Genomic DNA, 20,230 nt, shown 5'->3' with positions numbered 1-20,230 from the left:
AATATAAATTTTAATATTTTATACTTAATTTTAATTTGATTAAACTAAAAATTAATACATATTTATATACAATCTCTATATTTAAAAGTGCAAGGACTTAAAATCAAAAAAAAAAATTGAAAGTGCAGGAATCTAAAGAAATTTAAAATGTGTTAACGGCATCAACACTCGCCTTAATAGAGGAATCTCGAGATGATAGTAAAAATGCAAGGATTTAATGATGAAGTATTTTAGTGTAGGGACCTCAAGTGCAAAAAGAGTAAAGTGCAGGAACACGTGGTGGATTAAGCCATAAAACTATAGCATACTGCTAGTGACAATTTATGCTTAAAAATGTACATTGAAGGGTGCTTTTCTAAATATTACTTATTAAATGGACAAAAAATATTACCGAATTAGCATTTAGGCTATGAATACAGTAGACCTGTTATCTTGGTGAAGCAAAAAAGCCCTTTCAGCTACAATGCAGAGGAAACAAAGGCACCAAACCTGTTTGATAAAAGCTCTTATGTTTCGGTAACTTCTCAGCCTCGTGTCTTTATCTATCAACTTCGCAACGATAACAGCTAGCATCTTGCGGCTAGGTGTGCATATTAGTACTTCACAGCAAAAGTGTCAAGGGGTAACTGAAATACATACCCCTTGCAACTGGTGTTGATGCCTTAATTTTGAATTCCTTTATTGTTCATCTGTGGGCAAGATGTTGGTGAGACTGTGGTGCCTTAATTTTGAATTCCCATTCGGTCCATCTAACGGAAAAAAGTTGGCGAGACTGGTGCCTTAACTTTGAATTTGAATCTCATTGATGCAGGTGTTTCTAATTGAGAGCATAATGAACTCGCTCGAGGAGTTGTACAACCTGATTAACTGGGATAGGCAAAGGCGGTGATTTTAAACCCATTTTAGCAGCATTTTGTTTGCTAAGAGGTGCCGACAATATTGCCTCTTGTTGTAGGCTTGTTAGCTCCAAGAACTGAGACAGCATGTCACCATCAAGTATCTTAGGCGCTCCAACCTGTCAACAAAAGCATAAAAAAAAAGAAAAAAAAGACACAATAATTAAAAAGAGGGAATGTCTACATAAAACGGTGGGAGCTATACTGCTATCAAAAGTCATTACTGATGATTCCTGATATTGATATCACATATACTATATCATTTGTTTAAAACGGTAATTTAATGATTAAACTGGATATGTTTCAGTATGGATAAACAGAATTAGTATCTTCCGTGACAAAAGGATCCAATTTTAATTAAATTAAAAATGCAGTACCCTATGTCAACAAAATTAAAAGTGCATAGACCCAAATATGCATTATTGCATATAATATGATCACGATGACCAACAATGATATGAAAAATTTAAATATTTTCTCTATTAAATGATAGGGATTTTATTCATCGTTGAATTTCAGAATCAAAAACACATCAGATCATAACAATCATCAAATAAAAAATATTCTTAGTTATGATGCATGGATGACAGACCAATATAAAGACAAAATAACAAAAGTATGAGCCCTGGTCATGCTCGAAAAATCAAACCATGATATCTAATATATGTTAAGCAACATCAAAGACATAAAGATGTATGCAAGAAACATTTATCCAGACCACATAAAAGGCAAATTCCTAGCACAAGCCACAAGATGGATTGTCTGCTTGTGACTGGACTGGGGAGGTAGACTTGGTACAATGCACGAGCTTGCCATGATATCATTTGGCTGCTGCCCTATGCCTGTCTTACATGCTAATATTTTTCCTTCTTAAATTTTTGTGTGATGTAACTTGGTGTCTGACACTTAACAAAAACAAGCTGACCAAGTGCACCTTTCCAGCAAATGTCCCCCCCTCCTCAGAGCATGCTAGCTCTTCATAGCTTGATGACTAGTCAAAAAGAAATAGCAAAATGGTTCCTAGATTTATGGATTCAAGTTCAACTAAAAATAAACCATCATGTCAGTAGTTTCCAGACAGCATTAATAACAGGAAAGTTCATTACTTGGTCAAAAAGGTTCTGAGAAAATCTGAGCTTAATTAATTGCTAGTTCGGTAATCAGTTATTAAAATACATGCTGAAACAAACATATCAAAAGCACCAGAATTTATAAGATATTAAATTTCTTGTTTGACACAAAATTACAGATCCGATCAAGGACAATGTCATTAAAAGAAATAAAGGCACTTTCCATACCGGATTTTGACGGCCGCGGAACTCACTGTGGTCATTTCCTAAAATAGGAGCTGTCAAAGGATGAATCACAAGTCTAGCTTGCACAGCTTCTAGAAGTTCATGCTCTTCCCTATAAAGGAAAGATAACTCAAAATAAAAACACTATAAAAGCATAACAAGTAGCTGTTCAGTGACTGGAGGCCAGCCCACAGCTGACAAAGTCATAAGAGAAATTTACAAAAACCATCATCAGACCTTCATTGGGTGACAAAAATTCAAAGACAACCAGTCAGAGACTAAGCCTCCGTTGTTTTTAGATTTAGAAAAGAAACAAATGACTAAATAATACCTTGTCAAAGGAATGAAAATTAATAAGCTTCCCAAAATTGTACTGGCCATAACTGTGTTGTTTGAAGAATAAGCATTGGTGGTGACAACATCATATCCCATCAACACATCATCAGCAGGAATTTTATATGAAAATGACCCCTGCAAGAAATTAAACTGGCTAATAATAGCTATCTCAATAATGCTTTAAACATAAATACTTTGAATAACTAGGGAGAAAGAAGAAGTACCTTCCTAATGCTCATAGCTATCTCACCCATGTAATATGCACAAGTCAATGTCAAATTGCACTCTGGACTTGCATTACCTGGAACAAAGAGACAAATTAGAAAATCCACACTTTTATACCTCACTTATAGCACGAAACTCGGAATTTAAGAGGCAAAGAACTGAAGTGAAACACTATGTCATTCTTTTTCCGATGGTCTAGTGTTCTCATTATTCTTATCATTTACGTTATTGACAAATTGAGGAATTCCAAGTCCCATCCATGCTTCATGTTTCTATCAACTAAATGCCATGCATAGCCTTTCATATCCTACCAAATCATCCCCAAACAATTACTCCTCTGACCCAAAACTATAGGCCTAATTCTAAATTCACAGATTTAAAAAGATTAGTTAAAATAACAATAATGGAAACATTTATTTTATTTGTCCTGATTCCCCCCATTTGTTAATAAGCACTCCACCAGATATAGATGATCCCAATTCATTAATAGACCACTCAAATCATCTTAGATAAGGGTAAATAAGAAACTTATAGATCAAATATAGTTTAAGAGGAAAAAGTCTCATCATTCGAAACACCCACAAAAGGAAAGCGAATCAATGGTTTTGAGACGAACGGAGCAACATTTTTGTTCCGGCTGCCAGACATCAAATTTTAGGTAGGATTCATCAACCTCCAAATAAAATTTTAGGTAGGGTTTTTCAAACTACAAACATATACAAGTTGTTGACATACTTAAACCCCCTTTGACAGCTTTCCCAAATCACCTTTTGTATTTTTTGTTTTTTTCTAGATATTTACAGAACCTGCTAAACCCAGATTCTTCCAAAATAAGTTTTCAAAGAATTGTGAGAATTTTCAAAAAACCAAAATAAAAATTCAAAATCTCAACTTGAAAATCTGTGCAGAAGGACCGTAATTCTCCTTTCAGGCCACATGGATTATGAGTTGTCACTGTATGCATTTAGCAGGGAACTATCCTATGTGCTGCATATGAAAGATATGATTATTGATCATTATTTTATTATGAAATTTAAATTATGAACGCAATAACAACACCACGCACGTGTTTGTGCTCTGTTGATAGCAATGGTCCATCAAATTCCCAAAGATGTGTATCAATATTCAATCAGAGGGGACAGAAATCAAGTAGATTTTAAATTGGTTAGTGACTAAAAGGGTACATAAACATGTAAATCATTACTAAAAACTTCAAAACAAAGTTAATAAACAAAACTTACGTTCTGAATCATCCGGACATGACAAGACAGCGATGCTTCCCTTGCGATCTGAAACCACTGCCGTATCAACATCTAGAAGGATACAATCAGCAACTAATCTCTGTGATGGGTCACAATAAACTTGCTCCAGTTTTCTAGTATCCTAAAGCAACGGTAACAAAAGGTAATGTTAAACCATAAACTTCCATGCAAAATCAGGAAGGGGTAAGGATCAGTAGGCTAAGAAAGAATAAGCTCAAATATAACCTGGAATAACGAGCATAAAATGTTATTGACACACCTCATGATAAGTATAAAAAAGGATGCCATCACGGCAATCACCAACAGCAATTCTAGTGAAATATGTGGTCAATGAAACTATGGTAAAGCGCGTCCTTGCTACAGCAAACTTTCTCACTCTTTGGGGATTATCATTTGGAAAGCCACATACATAAAACTGGGAGAAAAAGGTTAACCAACTCATCAGCAACAGCCACATATAGTTTGTCATTGCATCTGAAAAGTATAAGAAAACTTTACAACTTACAGAACTACCAGCAGAAGCCAAAAAGTAACGATCAAGGTAGGGACATATTGTTAATGCCATTCCAGACCATTTGGTTGCACAAGCCAATCGTAACTGCCACACTTCAGTTTCTTCAAGTTTGACTCCATCATAGCTATCGTCTGGACTACTGCAAAGACTACTGCTTGATAGCTGTTCAGCAGTGCTGCCAACAACTTCGCGAAAAGGTGAAGTTCGTTGAGTGGATGACCCTGCCTTCGAGCAGAATGTCATTGAGCCACTATCTGAGTTTTGCAAATGTTCAAGGCAAAGCACTATAAGGCGGCCCTTGGTACTGTTGAAAAAATAATGTAGTTAATTAATCATTGTTTCATATAATTGGGAGAAAATATGCCAACTTCAACCACATTGACTTTTAAATCCTTACAAACTTTTCAGAATTAAACTATTAACAAGCAAAAATATGGTGAATGAAATGAACCGTAGCATGCATTGTTAAATTGTATAAAAGGTAAAGTAAGCATATGGTAAACCTTTCAGCTTCACCACTGGGCATTATAGCTGGACCAGAAGACAGACTAGTTCCAACCACCAGAACCTGTTCAGTTCCCACCCTCACCAACCCCATTGATTTTCCTGTTTCTCTATTTTCAAGTTTAAAAGATGATAATACCAAACCACTGAGGGGATCAACACAGCATACGTCAGAAGAACATGTGTCATTACTTAGTTCAGTTCTCATCACAAGTAACATCCTACTATCACTATGGTATAGGATCTTTCGCGGAGTACCCTCAAGATGAAACTTCTGAACATTGAGCCTCATGCTATGCACCATTTCAACCTGAAGATCAGGTAATCAAAGTTCATAATGCACATTCCAATACATTTAAAAATAATGCCATCAACTAACTCAATTTAGACAACATAGGTTTGAGAAAGAAAAAAAAATGAAAAGCCCAAAAAAGACCAGTTCAAATAATCTCTTGATGAAAAGGAGAAGAAAACAACCTTTTTTCCAGAAACTAGAATAGCACGTGCATATAGATTAAATCTGGTGATAGATTAAACTATGTGATGAACTGAAGATAGAAAAAAATTGTTTTTACATGTTTAAGCTCTGATACTAAAATAAAAATGACCCATGTCCTACAATAATTGTACATATTGTAAGACATTAGTTCAGAAATTCTAACATGGTTCCCTAGCCTGTTCAATGAGTTAGAAATATCCAAATGAACAGAATTGGAAAAAGAATTCCAAATGCATGACAAAAGAGGTAAACAAAGAAAATGAAATTATGCTACCTTGTGAACTTATGTAACCGTTTTAACAATTCTCTGTGAACTTAAGTAGCCTTTGTAAAATAAAAATATTTTTTGCTAAAACAAAGAGACAGTATGGGTGCCTATGGGTGCCTATGTGTGCCTTTTGAGGACCTATAAGTAGGTCAAAACTCAAAAGGGCCTCACCAATACTGATGGTAGAAAGCTCTCCATTTTCCTTTTAGAAGAAAGAAAATATAAGCTCTTAAACAAACAGGTTAGTATTCTTTTTTTAAGTTTTCATCTACAGAAAAACTAACAAGTATTTCTTATTTCATGAGGGTTTTTTATTTCTCAAAACAATTTATTTTTAAATGAGAAAAAGGTAAAACAATACATTTATGGGGGAGAAAAAGGAGAGGAACTAGGAAAGCGAAATGAAGAGATAATATGAAAAGAAGAAATAGAAATTAGTAACGGTAAAAGAAAAATTATTGCACGCAACCGCTGCGCCATGTCATGTGTGCAACAAACCGATAATGTGTTAGCCATGTGGAAAAATTAATAATATAAAAATTAAGTAATAATTAAAAGATTTCTTATCGCAAATGCTCATTGGCTTGTTGTAAATATGACATGGCACAACCAATGCATGGGATAAACATTCACTGTAAAAACAACATTCTTTGTTTCCCAATTACTAAAAAAAATTAACGATGTGTAAAAGGGTGAAAGTAAAAATATACACACTCCTAACAAACAAGTTACTTTTTAATTAAAAAAGGTAAACAAGAAAATAACTTCTCTCCCCTTAAAGTTCTACATAAAATTAATAACAGAAAGTCACTAACAACCCATTATCCTGTATGTTTGCCACGAGTCAATCATATAGCATAGAAAACACTGATAAAACAGTCAAGATAGCGGAGTAATCTTTTCTTGAGCAACAACTGCTAAATCTACTCCCTATATGAACCATAGCCTTAAACATCTGAAAAAACAAGTATTCTTTTCAAAAGGGAGCAAAAGAAGCAAATAATAGACAGGAAAAGTTCTTACCAAATGTAGACTGTTGTCTGCAACAAATAGAAGTCCTTTCGGACATTCCGCTGAACATATAGGAGTAGAATGAGTTGAAGGCTGAAATGATATTGAAGTATAAGAGAGCCCGTGCCTTGCAGTTTGCAATAACCATGGTCTATCACTGAGGGCAATCATGTCTGCGTCAAGCGAATCAGACAGAGGAACAAGAAAAACAGGAGTAATGCCAATACGACGGGTTGCAATCAATTGTAGATTAACAGGAAGGTCATCCATTTTATTGCCAATTAAGTCAACAGAACATGTTTGTGATTCAGAAAACCCTGCAGGCATAATTGATAAAGGACTACTAGCATTAAACATTAATGAATCAATTGGATATCCATAATGGGATAGTTCCAATGATGAAACTGAAGAGGGAGAAGGCCACTCAAACCGAAGCAGCATGCCATTCCTCAAACCAGAAAGTATGTACAGCCGGTCAACTAGTACAAGCCTTACATCTTGAGGGATGCAGCCACTGATAGCAGTTCCTAGAGTATTTATTAAAGATATTGTCCCACGAGCAATAACTCTCAGGCCTTTATCAGGCATTAAACACACAACTTCCACTGAAGGCCTATGTGTACCGATAACAAATGTACTACCAATGTCAACTCCAACTGGAAATGTCAATGCACAGTTCTCATCCACGATATTGCTAGAACTTGGTCGTCTTGGCTCAAAATGTTTTTGGGGTATCGAAATGCAGGATAATTCGTTCAGCAATTTCAAATGTTGCAATTCGTATATCTCATAATGATAAGTTGATAGCGATCTGACCCCAAGAACATATAGAAAACATGGATTAGAAGTAGAAACAACAATCAAATTATTTCCAACAGCCCCCAAACTGACACTCGTATTCTTAGGAAACCAAGATGTGCAACCTGGAGAAGACAGAGGTATACCTTCAACATGGGCAACCTTGGTGGGTAAACAAAGGCTAACAGCAGTTTGGTGAATTTGGACAAGCAAACCATCACCTACAAGTCCACAAGCCAAAGTACAGACATTGGGAAGGAAGCCAACTGAATCCGTCACATCAGTAAAGCTAACTCCCACTGATAGCACTCTGGTCTCTTCAACAAAAGATAAAACAACAAAAGAATGATACAAATCAGTTGCTTTCATTCTAAGTGTCCAAACACCACTAACACCATGATAGATAGGCGCCGTCCTCAATAAATTTTCAACATTAATGCCACTCCTAATAATCCTTAATGACCCTTCAGGGGCCACTCCACAACAGCCAAACATTTGGTCACGTTTCTCGTCATGGTAATCAACAACAGACATGTCCAAGATTGGTGCAATGCTTTGTATCGAGCTTGCATACAATAGCCTATCATTTTCAACTTTCAAAACAATCCCATCACCCATCTCTACAAGAGCAGCCATAAAACCACCTTTAACCCACAAAAGCGATTTACATGGTAGACCTTTGTACAGACAACCAGAAAGATTTACAGTGGGTTCTTCTGAATCAAAGAAAATTTCAAACATGAAAAACTCCCCACTATCTACACAAAAAATCATTTTTGGAGTTTTATCATATTCGGGATCCCAACTCCAAGAGCACACATACTTGGAGGTAGATTTTATATTACCATCTTCACTATCTATACACATGGGATCATAATCCTGAAGCTGCAGTAAAGCACATGCAGCAACATTAAACAAACTGTCATCGTCAGCATCTTGAACTCGACATGACTCGTCAAAAAAATTTTGTTCATCCATTACGGCAGGCAAGACGGTTAAGGGAGTGCGACAGACAGAACAGGGGTTGCGATCGTCTCTAAGATCCATTAATAGAACTTCGCCAACCCTAAACAGAAGTGCAAAGCCATTAGAATGAGGAACTTCAATAATATTGTGTGCAGCTGGTCCAGCTTCAAAAGGTGGAGAATTAACATTTATAGTATGCTCTCTAGTATTCCATTCCAACATATATAGCATGTTTAGCTGTTCATCCCTCCTGCAGTATACCAAAACATTATTATTTTATGTTCAAGTTAACACTATAAGAGCAATGAAGTGTTGCACATGAGGAAGAGTTGCTTCCTACTCGTCAATTGACATGACAAAGAATAACATCAGAATGCAAGTTCCCAAATAGTGGTTTGCACATTCGATTATCATACCTATTTACAATAATGGCTAGTACAGGATTATGCTCCTTACTTGATTGACTTGATTCCCTTGAAATAAAGCACATGCTCCATATGGTACCACATATACTAGGCGTCTGGTTACTTCGGGTGAAACTTGTATGATCCTCATTATGAGAAGGATAAAAAATTTGCTGAATTTTGCAGAAGGGGGAAATTCAACCTAACCCATGTGAGATTCTAGCATGAAGAGAGTGAAAACTAAGTATACGCAGACTGAGAGAAAGAGAGATATTAACCTCATTAATGATGTCACTGCCCCCAGATACAGATAGGGAAAATAAAGCCAATCGGTCCACATATGCACTGGTAGCAACAAAGCATCCACTGCAAGTAGAAAACAAAGTGGTCATGAAAATAAACAGAAGCTACAAATGCAAATTTGTATATCCTCTAAAACAAATCTTTCACCCAGAGAAACAGATTCACTCTGTCATGCAAACATCAACATGACCGAGTGTAGCATTCATGCTAATCCCTAGAACATGGGTGTATCCAGATATCGTTTATTTCTTAAGAGCATGATTGTTCAAAACAGGATCACTTTGATAGTCCAAAATCAATTTTTGTATCAGTCTTTCTCCCCTCTCGTGAACAGTCCATTCAATCAGCCAGGAAATTAGGGCAGATAAGATGCGATAAAGGCTATCAATGATCTACATTCCTTAAAGTCAGCATCAAAAACTTGTTAAAGAGAGTGAGGTCTAAGCTCTTTTGGTTCGGCAGGTTGGTAATGGTACAGAATTTGCTGCTTTAAGGCATTTGGTAACCAAACAAATTTAAATGTTAGCATTTTATATTGGAATTGTTGGTGATTGAAATCTACAAAAAAACACCAAAGACTCAAAAGTGAGCTTTTCATCGTCAATTGCGACCTTTCGGGAAATCCATCAGCACTAAACTTTTTGCTCTTAATTACAGCTATAAAATTTAACATAACCCACACAAAAAGAGCCCATATCACCTCATTATTAGTAAAGGTACCACTAGTAGTTTATACTTTATAATTTATACTTTAAACCATATGGGCCTGCCTGACTACAATAATCATTTTCCATCACAATTTCCTTTGTTTTTTCAAAAGCTAAGTTATCACCTTCTTTTAATTTACACTGAATAAGGATAGTTTTAGAAATAATGTTGAGGAAACTTCCTGCAAGCAACAAAATCAAGATGCTGCTACTTTTGCAGCACTAATACTAAGAAAAGCTGATGTTAAATACACCCCTTCACTTTTTCATATTTAGACGCAAAGTCAGCAGTCATAAGGGTTTAGTCCCTGCTCCTATACATCACTAATCTAAGTTCTGGGCTTAACAAACTTGCTGAGCTGGAATTAACCGAACCCTAAACCAATTTTACTTTCATAGTTTCTGCTTAATAGAAGAATCATAAGTTCTCCAGTAACTAGAGGCATGCATGTATAGCTGCACAACTTTATGGTATCTTATATTGCAAAACAAACAACTTCTCAGCTCATTTAGGTTCTTGCCAAAAATACTATTACCTATGCTACACTAAAAAAAGAGAAGCACAAGATCTTTGGACATTGGAAAATGATCCAGATAGTTTCGAAGAGAAGGGCAGGCATTTAAAAAAGTCAAAGGGAAACCCTACTACAGTATATGGCTCATCAGATTGAACAAGCAAAATAATAAAAGCCAAATAAACAAATACCTGAATATGAAAAATTTACCTCAATCTTCCTCAAAAGGAAAATATATTACCTGGAAGCAACAGCCAGTCGACTTCCTAGTTGATATATTGAGTTTCCAGGATTGGAAAGTTGCACTTGTGTTAAAGGAAAGAACCTTTCAACAAAAAAGAGGAAAGTGTCAATGCCAAAGCGAACAAAGCCCTCCTATTAAGAGAACTAACAAATTCACATACATAAAAGAAAAACCTGTGCATTTCGTTGCAAAAAAAGAGAAAAGAAAGCTTCCCCGAATCAGAAGTAACAGCTAAAAGGTCTTTTCCATGCATCTACAGAAGAAGAAAATAACATGTTCAGAACCACATAAAATCTTTGCCATGCAAAAAACACGCAATCAAGTAGATGAATCTTCATATGGTAAAACATATCATTCCGTGAAATGCTGCATCATTCAATATATAATTCCTCAGATTATCCAAAAATGAACAATGCAAGCCACTGTCATATAACTAATACAAGTATAACACAAGAATTTAATAGCCAACCTGTGGGCTTCGTGCATAGAACTTGTCGTTCCAAGGTATGACAGCAATATCTTTAATTGTGCCAAATACAGGATGCTCACAAATAGACTGTACAATTCCATCTTCCCCGATAATTACTAACTCTATGGATGTTTCCTGCATATATGTCGGGACTCTTAAGTTCAAGACAATAACATTTATAATAACAAGATGATAATAATAACAACATCAGAACACTTTCAATTAAAATTCTATAGAATCACATTTAGTTTCGATAACATATTATTAAAAATACAACTCGAATAAAGAGTTCAAAATCATAGCCCTAGAGTTCAATTAAAAATCCGAACACCTGAAACAACTCACAATCTTCCATAAGCTAATAATGACTTGTTCAGTAAAAAAAAACATGATAATAGCATTCAAGAATACAATTTGAATTGAATTTTTTCTGTTGATAAGAATAACTATAATACAAGCTAAACACGTGAAGTTAATGCAATTTCATAGCCAAGAAAACAAAAAAGGCAACTAAAATTCAATTATTATAAAGAAAAAGAGATAGAGAAATGACCTTGCCGAACACGATGTCGTTTGAGGAAATAGCGCGAAAATTACCGTACACGACCTGTAAAATAACACTACCTCTAAGAACACACTTGGCTAAGTAGTGAGCTCTGTTCGATGAAGCAGATGATGATCGAGATTTTGCATTTGAGCATTCCTCTTCTGAAACTGCCATTATTTCGGAAAGAAAATGTAATCTGGTGAATTAATTTGAAGTTAGGGTTTGTAGGGAGTGATTGTTTCTCGAGAAAAGAAGAAAAGAAATTCTGGGAATGGAAATGATGAATTGTGCAGGTGGTTATGCAGTTGCTGCTGCTTCATCATGATCCATGTGGTGTGGGTGCACACATGATAGTTGAGCTGTTTTGTTTGGGTTCTGCTTTAGATAATTAGATTTTGTTTTTTTGTTTTTTTATAATAATAACATTTCAAGTAAGTATGGATAGCATAGTAGGTTGCTAGTTTCACTTTAGTTTAGGCTTGCTGTGTGATGCAAGATGTATAATTTATTTTAAATAATTAATATTTATAAATTTTATCTATTTGATTTTTTATTGATAATAAATAATTATAAAATAGTGACTTAATTGAATAAATAGTTGAAACTAATAAAATAATTAAATAATATTAATATTTTCATTTTATTTTCTTTTATTAATTAATTAGTAAATAAATAATTTATTAAAGTGTTGCTATTTTTATTTTTAATAAATAAATCGAACTTAAAATTTTAATTTAATTATATAAATAACTGAAATTAAAAAAAACATATATGCATGTCCACCTTTTAGTTTTCTCATTAAATAAATTTACATCTCTTCTTTTAAAAAAATTTAAATTTTAAAAAAGAGTTTCTTGGAGTCATTCTTTCAGGTTAATTTGCTTTGACGGGGAGATAATTTGATTGTATGTGGAATCGAATAACTATTCTATAAGAAATTTAATAGCTAATCTTTATTTTTCGATAGAAATACCTATTCCACAAAATTACAAAATAATTATTCTATGAACTAAATAAAGGAATAACTATTTTATATGGAATAGGTTTCTATTCCGAACATATTCCATGAAATAAAGATAGCCAAAGAGGAATGAGCATTGCAACTCGGGTGTCCATACTCCAAACATTTTTTTTGATTCAGATCTGAAGTAAATCTATCATAACATGTTGAGTTTTAAAAATATTACAACCCAAACTGAATTTTAAGGATAAATTTCGATTTGGTTTTTGATTTTACCAAATTATAAGAGTATTTGTTCTTTTTTATAAAAAATAAATAAAAAATTAAAATACAATAAAATTTAGATTTAAAAATTAAATCTAAATCAAATTACAATTTATTAAATATTTTAAAATTTAAATACATAAGAAACTAATTTTTAAAAGTTCGTTTTAAAAAATAATGACATATTCTCATAGTTTGATTTTTTCAAGTTTATAGTTTTATAAAATTAAAAATCAAACTGAACCAAACTTTTATAAAATCTATATCTATATCTATAATATACAAAACGAACCGATGATTTTCAGTTAGATTCAATCCGGTTTTATGGTTAGTTCGGTTCAATGCGCATCCTGAGTAGCATATTATTGTCCTGACTGTAGATATCGATTGATGATATTGATAAGCATGGGAAAGGGCAAAGGTACAGTTGTGACCCTAAGGTTTATCCTGTTCCACTTGAGCACTTTAAGTATTTTAAATCTCAGTTAATGACCTTAATAAGGGAAATGATAGTTACAGCACCACATGAATAACAAAAAGTGGCACAAGGAATTCTAAATAAGGAATGCCCTGTAAAGAAGAATTTTCTTAAGATAAGATCTATCAGAAGTGAAATTCCATATCACAAAAAAGTTACACAGCAGTAATGAACTGACAGTATACAAGTATATGAACCCTCTGGACATGTCACCTGGTACGGTAATCTATTCTCGAATGCCGATGGTATCCAAACTACAGCAACGAACTAGCAAAAAGCCTTTTCCGGGCCTAGAAATATCATGCACTACTGTCCATCTAGAGTACCGAGAGCCTCCTTCAGAAGTTTTTGTGCTTCTTCCCTCCTCCTAAGCCAGTCAAGAAAGAAACATTCAGAATAGCCCGTAACTATGGCAGCAAAATTAAATTAGAATATCTGCCAAAGAGAATAATAAATACAGCAAAACTGCATAAGCATTCGTCAGATGATAACACCACCCTCCATGACATCTTTACAATAAGATCCGATTGACAGTAAGCCTTTGTTTGGTTCAATTTTGCTCTATAATTCATTTCATTTGCAAATGAATCTATTCATTTGACGTAAATATTGACCAATTCTATAAAATTTTAAAATTGGAGTTACTAAATGAATTTTTAAGCAAACTAAACACAGCTATATTCATTTACAGATGAATATTTTGTAGAATTCATTTGAACCAAACGCGCCATAAATAAAAAAGGAGAACAACTCCTTAACTAATCATTGCAGTAATCTTTTCAATCTCATAAATTGTTATTCCCTGACAGGCAATCAGAATCATGCAAGCAGACTGCCTCAATTTACTTGTGATGATTAATGCTCCACTTGAATATGTGGAGTGCATAAGTGAGGTTCTCACTGAGACCATGATGCTACTGCTCTAGGATGGAAAGAAATTAAGGAAAACTTAGCTATCTACTCAGCAGTTGTGTCCCAACTTAAACAGGACTTACTAGTTTTCGAATACCAGGCTAAGTAACAAATATGTCTTCTTGTGACCCATGTGAGAACATGGAGAGATCGAACCTCTAAAAGGTGATTGTGACATAATCAAATACACTCTAGAGATAATTTTGTCAAAAGAAGTCACAGTAGAGCTGTTGTTCCTTGGTTGGCCTAATGGCATTGGAAACATTTCAAGACTATCCGCATGGCATGGAGAAGCCAGTCAAGACTGCCTTTAAGCCTGATCAGTAAATTTAACATATATAAACTACTATTAACTGAAAAGTAACTACACCTGTTTTCTAATAATGTATTTCAAGGCGTAATGGACTACTAACAAGGCACTGATGGAGGTGTTCAGACCAATTAACTTGGAACAGTATGCCCTGGTTGAAGAATTTTTATCAGACCAAGCCAAGCCAGAAGACAAGATAAAAGCTATAAATGATGGTTGTACTGTCTTATATGTTCAGGCTTTGATTTCAATGCAATTTTTATAAAGCTGGAAAACACAGCTAGAATCATCATGATAAACATAGAATTACTCATGAAATCAAACAAGCAAATAATTTTTCTCCACAAAATTGCAGGAAAATTTTAATATAATAAGAGCTCTCAAACACTTGCTCTACACAAACCGCTTAACCAGCCAAGGAGTAAAGAGGACCACTTCATCCACACAGACCAATAGCTGTATAGGGTTATTAAAAAACATACCTCTTAATATCCTCAATCGCTTGTTTACGGCGTTGGATTTGAAGCTCTAGAATATGAATCAATGTGGCTCTAGCCTAGAGAGAAAACACAACATTACAACGACTTATATTGTAAAAGCAAGAGCGAAACAACGGCACTAAAATTCACAAACTACTTCACCTGATGAGGGCGTAATGAATTAAGAAGATGATGCAAGTTCTTAAAAATGAGGGATATATCTTCAACTCTCCTAGCATATTGTGATGGTCTCTCAACAAGTACATCTGACAGCTCCAAAATGTGCAGTTGCAATTCTCTATTAAGTGACCTCAGTTCCTTCTTGAAATCTACACAAAATTAACACCATTTATGAAACATCAGCTCTAGAGGTGAGCCAAAATACCGGCCGGCCAAATTAACTGACCGAACCGATGACTTTCGGTCTGTTTGGTCGGTTTGGTTTAGATATAAAAAAAATTCAGATTTCGGATTTCGGTTATTGGTTTGATTTGAAATTTGAATTATCTAAATTAACCGAACCGATGGAATTAACAGAAAATGTGAATTTTATTTAAATTTTTTTCTCATATTATCGTCGGTTTTAACCGAACCGACCGAATTTCCCGACCTATTCGGTCGGTTTGGTTATGATTTTTTTTCCTTTACTATTTGGTCAGTTTGCATTTTTGGTTTTCGGTTAAAATTTCTTATTCGGTCGATTTGGTTTTGACTATTCGGTCGAGCAGTTAATTCAGTTAAGGGGTTGTCGGTTCGGTTTCGACGGTACCGACCGAATGCTCACCCCTAAATTCAGCTCCCCAAATTCCAACCATATGCAACTTATAACTCCGTAAAAAGAAATTAACACAAGAATCAAGTTAAATACACATAGAAAACGTACCGACATTGGGGCTTTTAGAGTAGAGTTGACGAACTCCTTGCTCTTCCAAGCTAGGGAGCACGTATTCGGTCTAAAACGATTGAAAAATACGTCAGTTAATTGCTGAGAAATTAGGGGGAAATTGAGAGAGGAAGAATGAGCTTACAGCGTAATTGGCACCAAAACAGTTGTAGGTACCTTGAATCGGAGGAGGAGGCTCCGGAGCTGATTTAGGGTTTTCTATGTAATCTTTGTATAGTCTGTAATACGGTGGCGGTGGTGGATATGCTGCCGTCGCCATTAATATTTGCTGCTGTTTCTCTCTACTTCGCCTTCTTCAACTGTATTTTGATCTATAAATTAAGATAAAACGACTATATTAAACGTTGTCGTTCATAGATTATTGGTGTTCCTGAACTTGTCCGAAAAAAAAAACATCAAAACGGCAGCATTTTTAAACGATTTGCACCCAGTGTTTGTTGAATCATTTGCATATTAAATTTTAACGTTTCATTTTTATAGTAACGTAGTCTCATTTTATAAAACGTTACATTGAAGATATTGACATTGTATAGTCGATAATTATTTTTTCACAAATATAAAATTATAAAATGTATAAAAAAGGGTATCATTCACATAAAACGGTGCCAGAAAATGGAAATATGCTACACCCATAAAATTTTAATTAAAATTTAGAAGGACGTGGCTCAAGGCATTGGTTTGTTAAATCGACATACAATATTTCCCGATTGACAGAAAATCCCACTCGTCACTTTAATAATGCCAAAATTTTAAAAAAAAGTTATGCTATGTAATATTTTAAAAAGTAAAATAAATTTGCTTTAAAAATAAAATATCAAAATTTAATATGCAAATAACTTGTATTTATTAAACAAATACAGTTAAGAGCAGTTGACAAATAGAGAAATAAAACAAAAACATTAACAAAACTGGATACCGAATCAAAGCAATGGGAAAACAACCCCTGTTAATTTCCCTCTCTCGTCTCTCTTTTTGATTGATCAGTGAATTTTCTCTCAATTCTGTTGCTTTGTCGCTGTTCATAATTCAGATCCTTCAATCACTTAATTTACCAGGTAAAAATTTCAGCCTTTCTTAATGTAAAGTATAATTTAAGAGAATTATTAATGCAATGCATCAAAATATATGATTTGTATGATTTGATCGAATTTTTTGAGTAATTAGATGACTGGATTAGTGTTATTTGTTGGTGGATCTGAATTATAATTCTTTTTTCATGTCTCTGAAAATGTCAGAGCTTTTTAGCATAAGTTGGAAATGTATCAGCATTTTTAGAGAAGGTTTGATTTGGTTGATTTTTTTTTTTATGTAAATAAATTATCTTGTTCATTTTCAATCCCATAGCTGAAATTTTTCATAAGGGAATGAACAATTAAAAGTCCTGTTTTCGAGTTAAAATAAACATTCACATGTATCTGATTTATGTATGCATTTGTAAACTTACAATAGGTGTGTGTTTTGCAGTATGGAAAATGTAGAACTTGTTCCGGAAAAAGAGAAAATTGAAGACGGAAAAGAGGGATGTCTCGAATATCATTGTGACCAATATGATACAGAAATTGTTCATAAAGTAGCTCAAGTATTCTTGCCTGGACTAGCATCAGCTTGTGTGGACAACACAACTGGTGTTGGTATATTTAGTACTCCAGCTTCAGTGGCCGTTAATCTGAGAAAAGAAATGATTGATTATCTGACACAACGGAGTGAAAGTTTTGTTGCTGAATCTGTTATCTTGGAAGATAGTTCGAATACTGAGGTATCTGACCACCCTTATGATATCATTGCTGATTTTGTTGATGACTTTGCGAGTTTAAAAAGGAATCTCTTTAGTCGGGTTTCAGGATGGGTAATGAGTGAAAAGAGAGAAGACAATATAGATGATTTTGCACAGGAAATGGAATTAAATGGGTTTTGGTTGGTAGATAGGAGAGAAGTAGTTGCCCAGATTTTGGTAAAGAATGTTGACTTTAAGAACTTGTTTCACTGTGACAAGAAGTTTAACTCTGCTGCAGAGCTAGCCGACCATGTTAACAACTGTGAATTCCGGTCTATGAACTGCACAAATGACGGGTGTACAGCTATCTTTTGTGCAAGCCATAAGGAGAATCATGGTACAAGTTGTCCTTTCAAAATAATCCCATGTGAACAGAAGTGCTCAGATAACATCATGAGGCGGGAAATGGACAGGCACTGCATAACAGTTTGTCCAATGAAGCTTGTGAACTGTCCGTTCTATGCTGTGGGTTGTCAATCTACGATCCCGCGATATATGATACAGCAACATTGTTTGGATGACCTTCAATTGCACTTGGTATATGCACTTAAAAATATCCACAAGGGAGCGTCTGAGGAGGATTTGAAACAACGGGTAGATCAGATAGTGCTGGTAAGTAATGGATTTATCATGTATGTTTTCAGTTTTATTATCTTTAGAATTGCGTGATAGCAAAATTAATACTATTAACTTTAGCAAAATTCTTAGATTTTTAAACATGAAGATATTAGCTATTGAGGTCTGCTATTTCTTTCTTTAAAACATTTCAGCATTTTGTGTGTGTTTGTATGTGCGGTTTTGTTCTGCATCTTTAAGAGCTGGAATGAGAAAGTCGAAGAGTTTTAAAATCTGTCATCGCAGTTATCTTTCTGTCGGAATCCATTTATTTATAGGATCATCTAATTATTATGCACTGTCTACACTGTTTATTTGAGTATGCTTCCAATACCAAACTAGAGTTGTAAAGATTTTATTTTTCCATGACAGTCGTCTTCTGGTCAGCTAGAAGCAACTAAAGATGCGAGATCTCTAACACTTAGAGTAAGGGATCTTGACGCGAAGCTTGGACCACTAGAAGTAAATCCTACGAAAAACGCTAGTGAAAATTCAGTAGAGGCTGCAAACAACATTACAGATAAATCCGACAAGGCTGAAAATAAACTTATTAGAGAATCATCTGAGGTTAGAAATGACAGTATAGAAAATTCAACCAACTTGACAGAAGCGATCAGTGAAAATTCCAGAGAGATTTCAAATTTGATAGCTCATGATTTGGAAGAAAAGAAGTCTGAAGTTTCAACATAAATCCCTTCTGCCCTCCTAACAGACCTCGGTTGTTAATGACAGATTCTGCTGGAAATTCACAATGCAACTTCTCTCAAGTGCTCGGACACCAGCTTCTCCGAACAGTTTTGTTCTTTATATACAATGTTATACTGAAATTTTTTACGGCGTCTCGCTATGAAATGCTTTTGAAACTCCAGAACCCTGTTTTTATAACTTTTTCTAATAAAAAATATATTTTGTTGTTTCTCATTTCGGCATTTTCCGTTTCCCGCACTTCCAATTTCGTGCTGCATAGCTTAAGAGCTTTCTTTTTGTTCTTTCCTTTATACGTTTGTTATACTACATTCTTGTATGACAATATTTGCTTACACAATTTTATGAAATTGATGTCTTACTGATAAATGTTGCTGCTGTGTGTATTATTGTTAATTTACTAACTACTCTGAATGTTTTTCTCTCCAAACGCAGTGCTGTTGAACATATAAGTGTTGATATGAGTATAAGCAAGATTATCTTGCTCAAGCTATTCAAAATTTGGCTCGTTGAAATTAACTCGAGTTTGAATTCTTAAAGCTCCTTTCATAAATGAACCAATCTTAATCTTTGTAATACTCGATTCAAAAGTTCGTGAGTAAACTCGTTCATACATTTATATTCTAATTTAATACAGTACATTATTGTATTAATTTTAAAATATTTAGTATATGTATTTTTTTTTTAAAAATAGATATATGATGGATCATTTGGATTTGTTTATATTATATGTACAACGGAATATAGTATTTGATTTTTAATTTAATTGTTTAATAATTTGGCTTTGATTTAAATTACTAATTCAAACTGAGACTCAATTAAACTCGTGAACTTTTAATGAGTTTGACAAATACTCGATATATAAATTCCAAAAACTCGACTCGAAATTAAATGAGCAATTTCAATTTTCTCAATGCTCAACTTAACACAACTCGTTTACACCTCTAATGCTCGAACCTCAGTTTCTGCTTATATGACAAACTTTTATAGCTTGGTTACCTTAATTTTGCAAATGCTCTGTTGATGCAACTAAGAAGGTGCACTTTTAAAGATGCCAATCATAGC

At 34.3% G+C, this 20,230-nt stretch overlaps 3 protein-coding genes across 4 annotated transcripts; 1 reads left to right on the top strand and 2 right to left on the bottom strand.

The window, feature by feature from the left end:
- Window positions 1-265: 265 nt before the first annotated feature.
- Window positions 266-12,170, bottom strand: LOC126676749 (uncharacterized). 2 transcript variants are annotated; one of them, XM_050371021.2, is made up of 15 exons: window positions 11,770-12,164; window positions 11,217-11,351; window positions 10,921-11,000; window positions 10,745-10,828; window positions 9,257-9,344; window positions 8,991-9,151; window positions 6,823-8,824; window positions 5,032-5,342; window positions 4,520-4,832; window positions 4,274-4,429; window positions 3,994-4,135; window positions 2,752-2,828; window positions 2,523-2,662; window positions 2,195-2,303; window positions 266-1,015 (listed from the first exon to the last, which is right to left on the bottom strand). In XM_050371021.2, the coding sequence occupies exons 1-15, from the start codon at window positions 11,935-11,937 to the stop codon at window positions 818-820; spliced, it is 4,164 nt and encodes a 1,387-aa protein (XP_050226978.1). In that variant the 5' UTR covers window positions 11,938-12,164; the 3' UTR covers window positions 266-817. The 2 variants fall into 2 exon arrangements, with proteins under 2 accessions (XP_050226978.1, XP_050226979.1); XM_050371022.2 differs by lacking the exons at window positions 266-1,015; window positions 2,195-2,303; window positions 2,523-2,662; window positions 2,752-2,828; window positions 3,994-4,135 and having other exon boundaries at window positions 4,279-4,429; window positions 4,528-4,832; window positions 11,770-12,170.
- A 1,348-nt stretch (window positions 12,171-13,518) lies between these two features.
- Window positions 13,519-16,388, bottom strand: LOC126677070 (mediator of RNA polymerase II transcription subunit 7a-like). Its single transcript, XM_050371513.2, has 5 exons — window positions 16,196-16,388; window positions 16,051-16,120; window positions 15,330-15,496; window positions 15,171-15,244; window positions 13,519-13,833 (listed from the first exon to the last, which is right to left on the bottom strand). Exons 1-5 carry the CDS (start codon window positions 16,328-16,330, stop codon window positions 13,773-13,775), a joined length of 507 nt encoding a protein of 168 aa, XP_050227470.1. The 5' UTR covers window positions 16,331-16,388; the 3' UTR covers window positions 13,519-13,772.
- Window positions 16,389-16,949: 561 nt separating this feature from the next.
- LOC126677066 (uncharacterized) lies at window positions 16,950-19,381 on the top strand. The gene is made up of 3 exons (XM_050371508.2): window positions 16,950-17,126; window positions 17,536-18,457; window positions 18,833-19,381. The coding sequence occupies exons 2-3, from the start codon at window positions 17,537-17,539 to the stop codon at window positions 19,148-19,150; spliced, it is 1,239 nt and encodes a 412-aa protein (XP_050227465.1). The 5' UTR covers window positions 16,950-17,126; window position 17,536; the 3' UTR covers window positions 19,151-19,381.
- The last annotated feature ends 849 nt before the right edge of the window (window positions 19,382-20,230 follow it).

Source organism: Mercurialis annua, linkage group LG4 (genome assembly GCF_937616625.2).
Source record: "Mercurialis annua linkage group LG4, ddMerAnnu1.2, whole genome shotgun sequence".
Taxonomy (NCBI): Eukaryota; Viridiplantae; Streptophyta; class Magnoliopsida; order Malpighiales; family Euphorbiaceae; genus Mercurialis; species Mercurialis annua.
The sequence above is the reverse complement of the archived record's forward strand: the minus strand, read 5'-3'. Positions and strand labels throughout refer to the sequence as shown.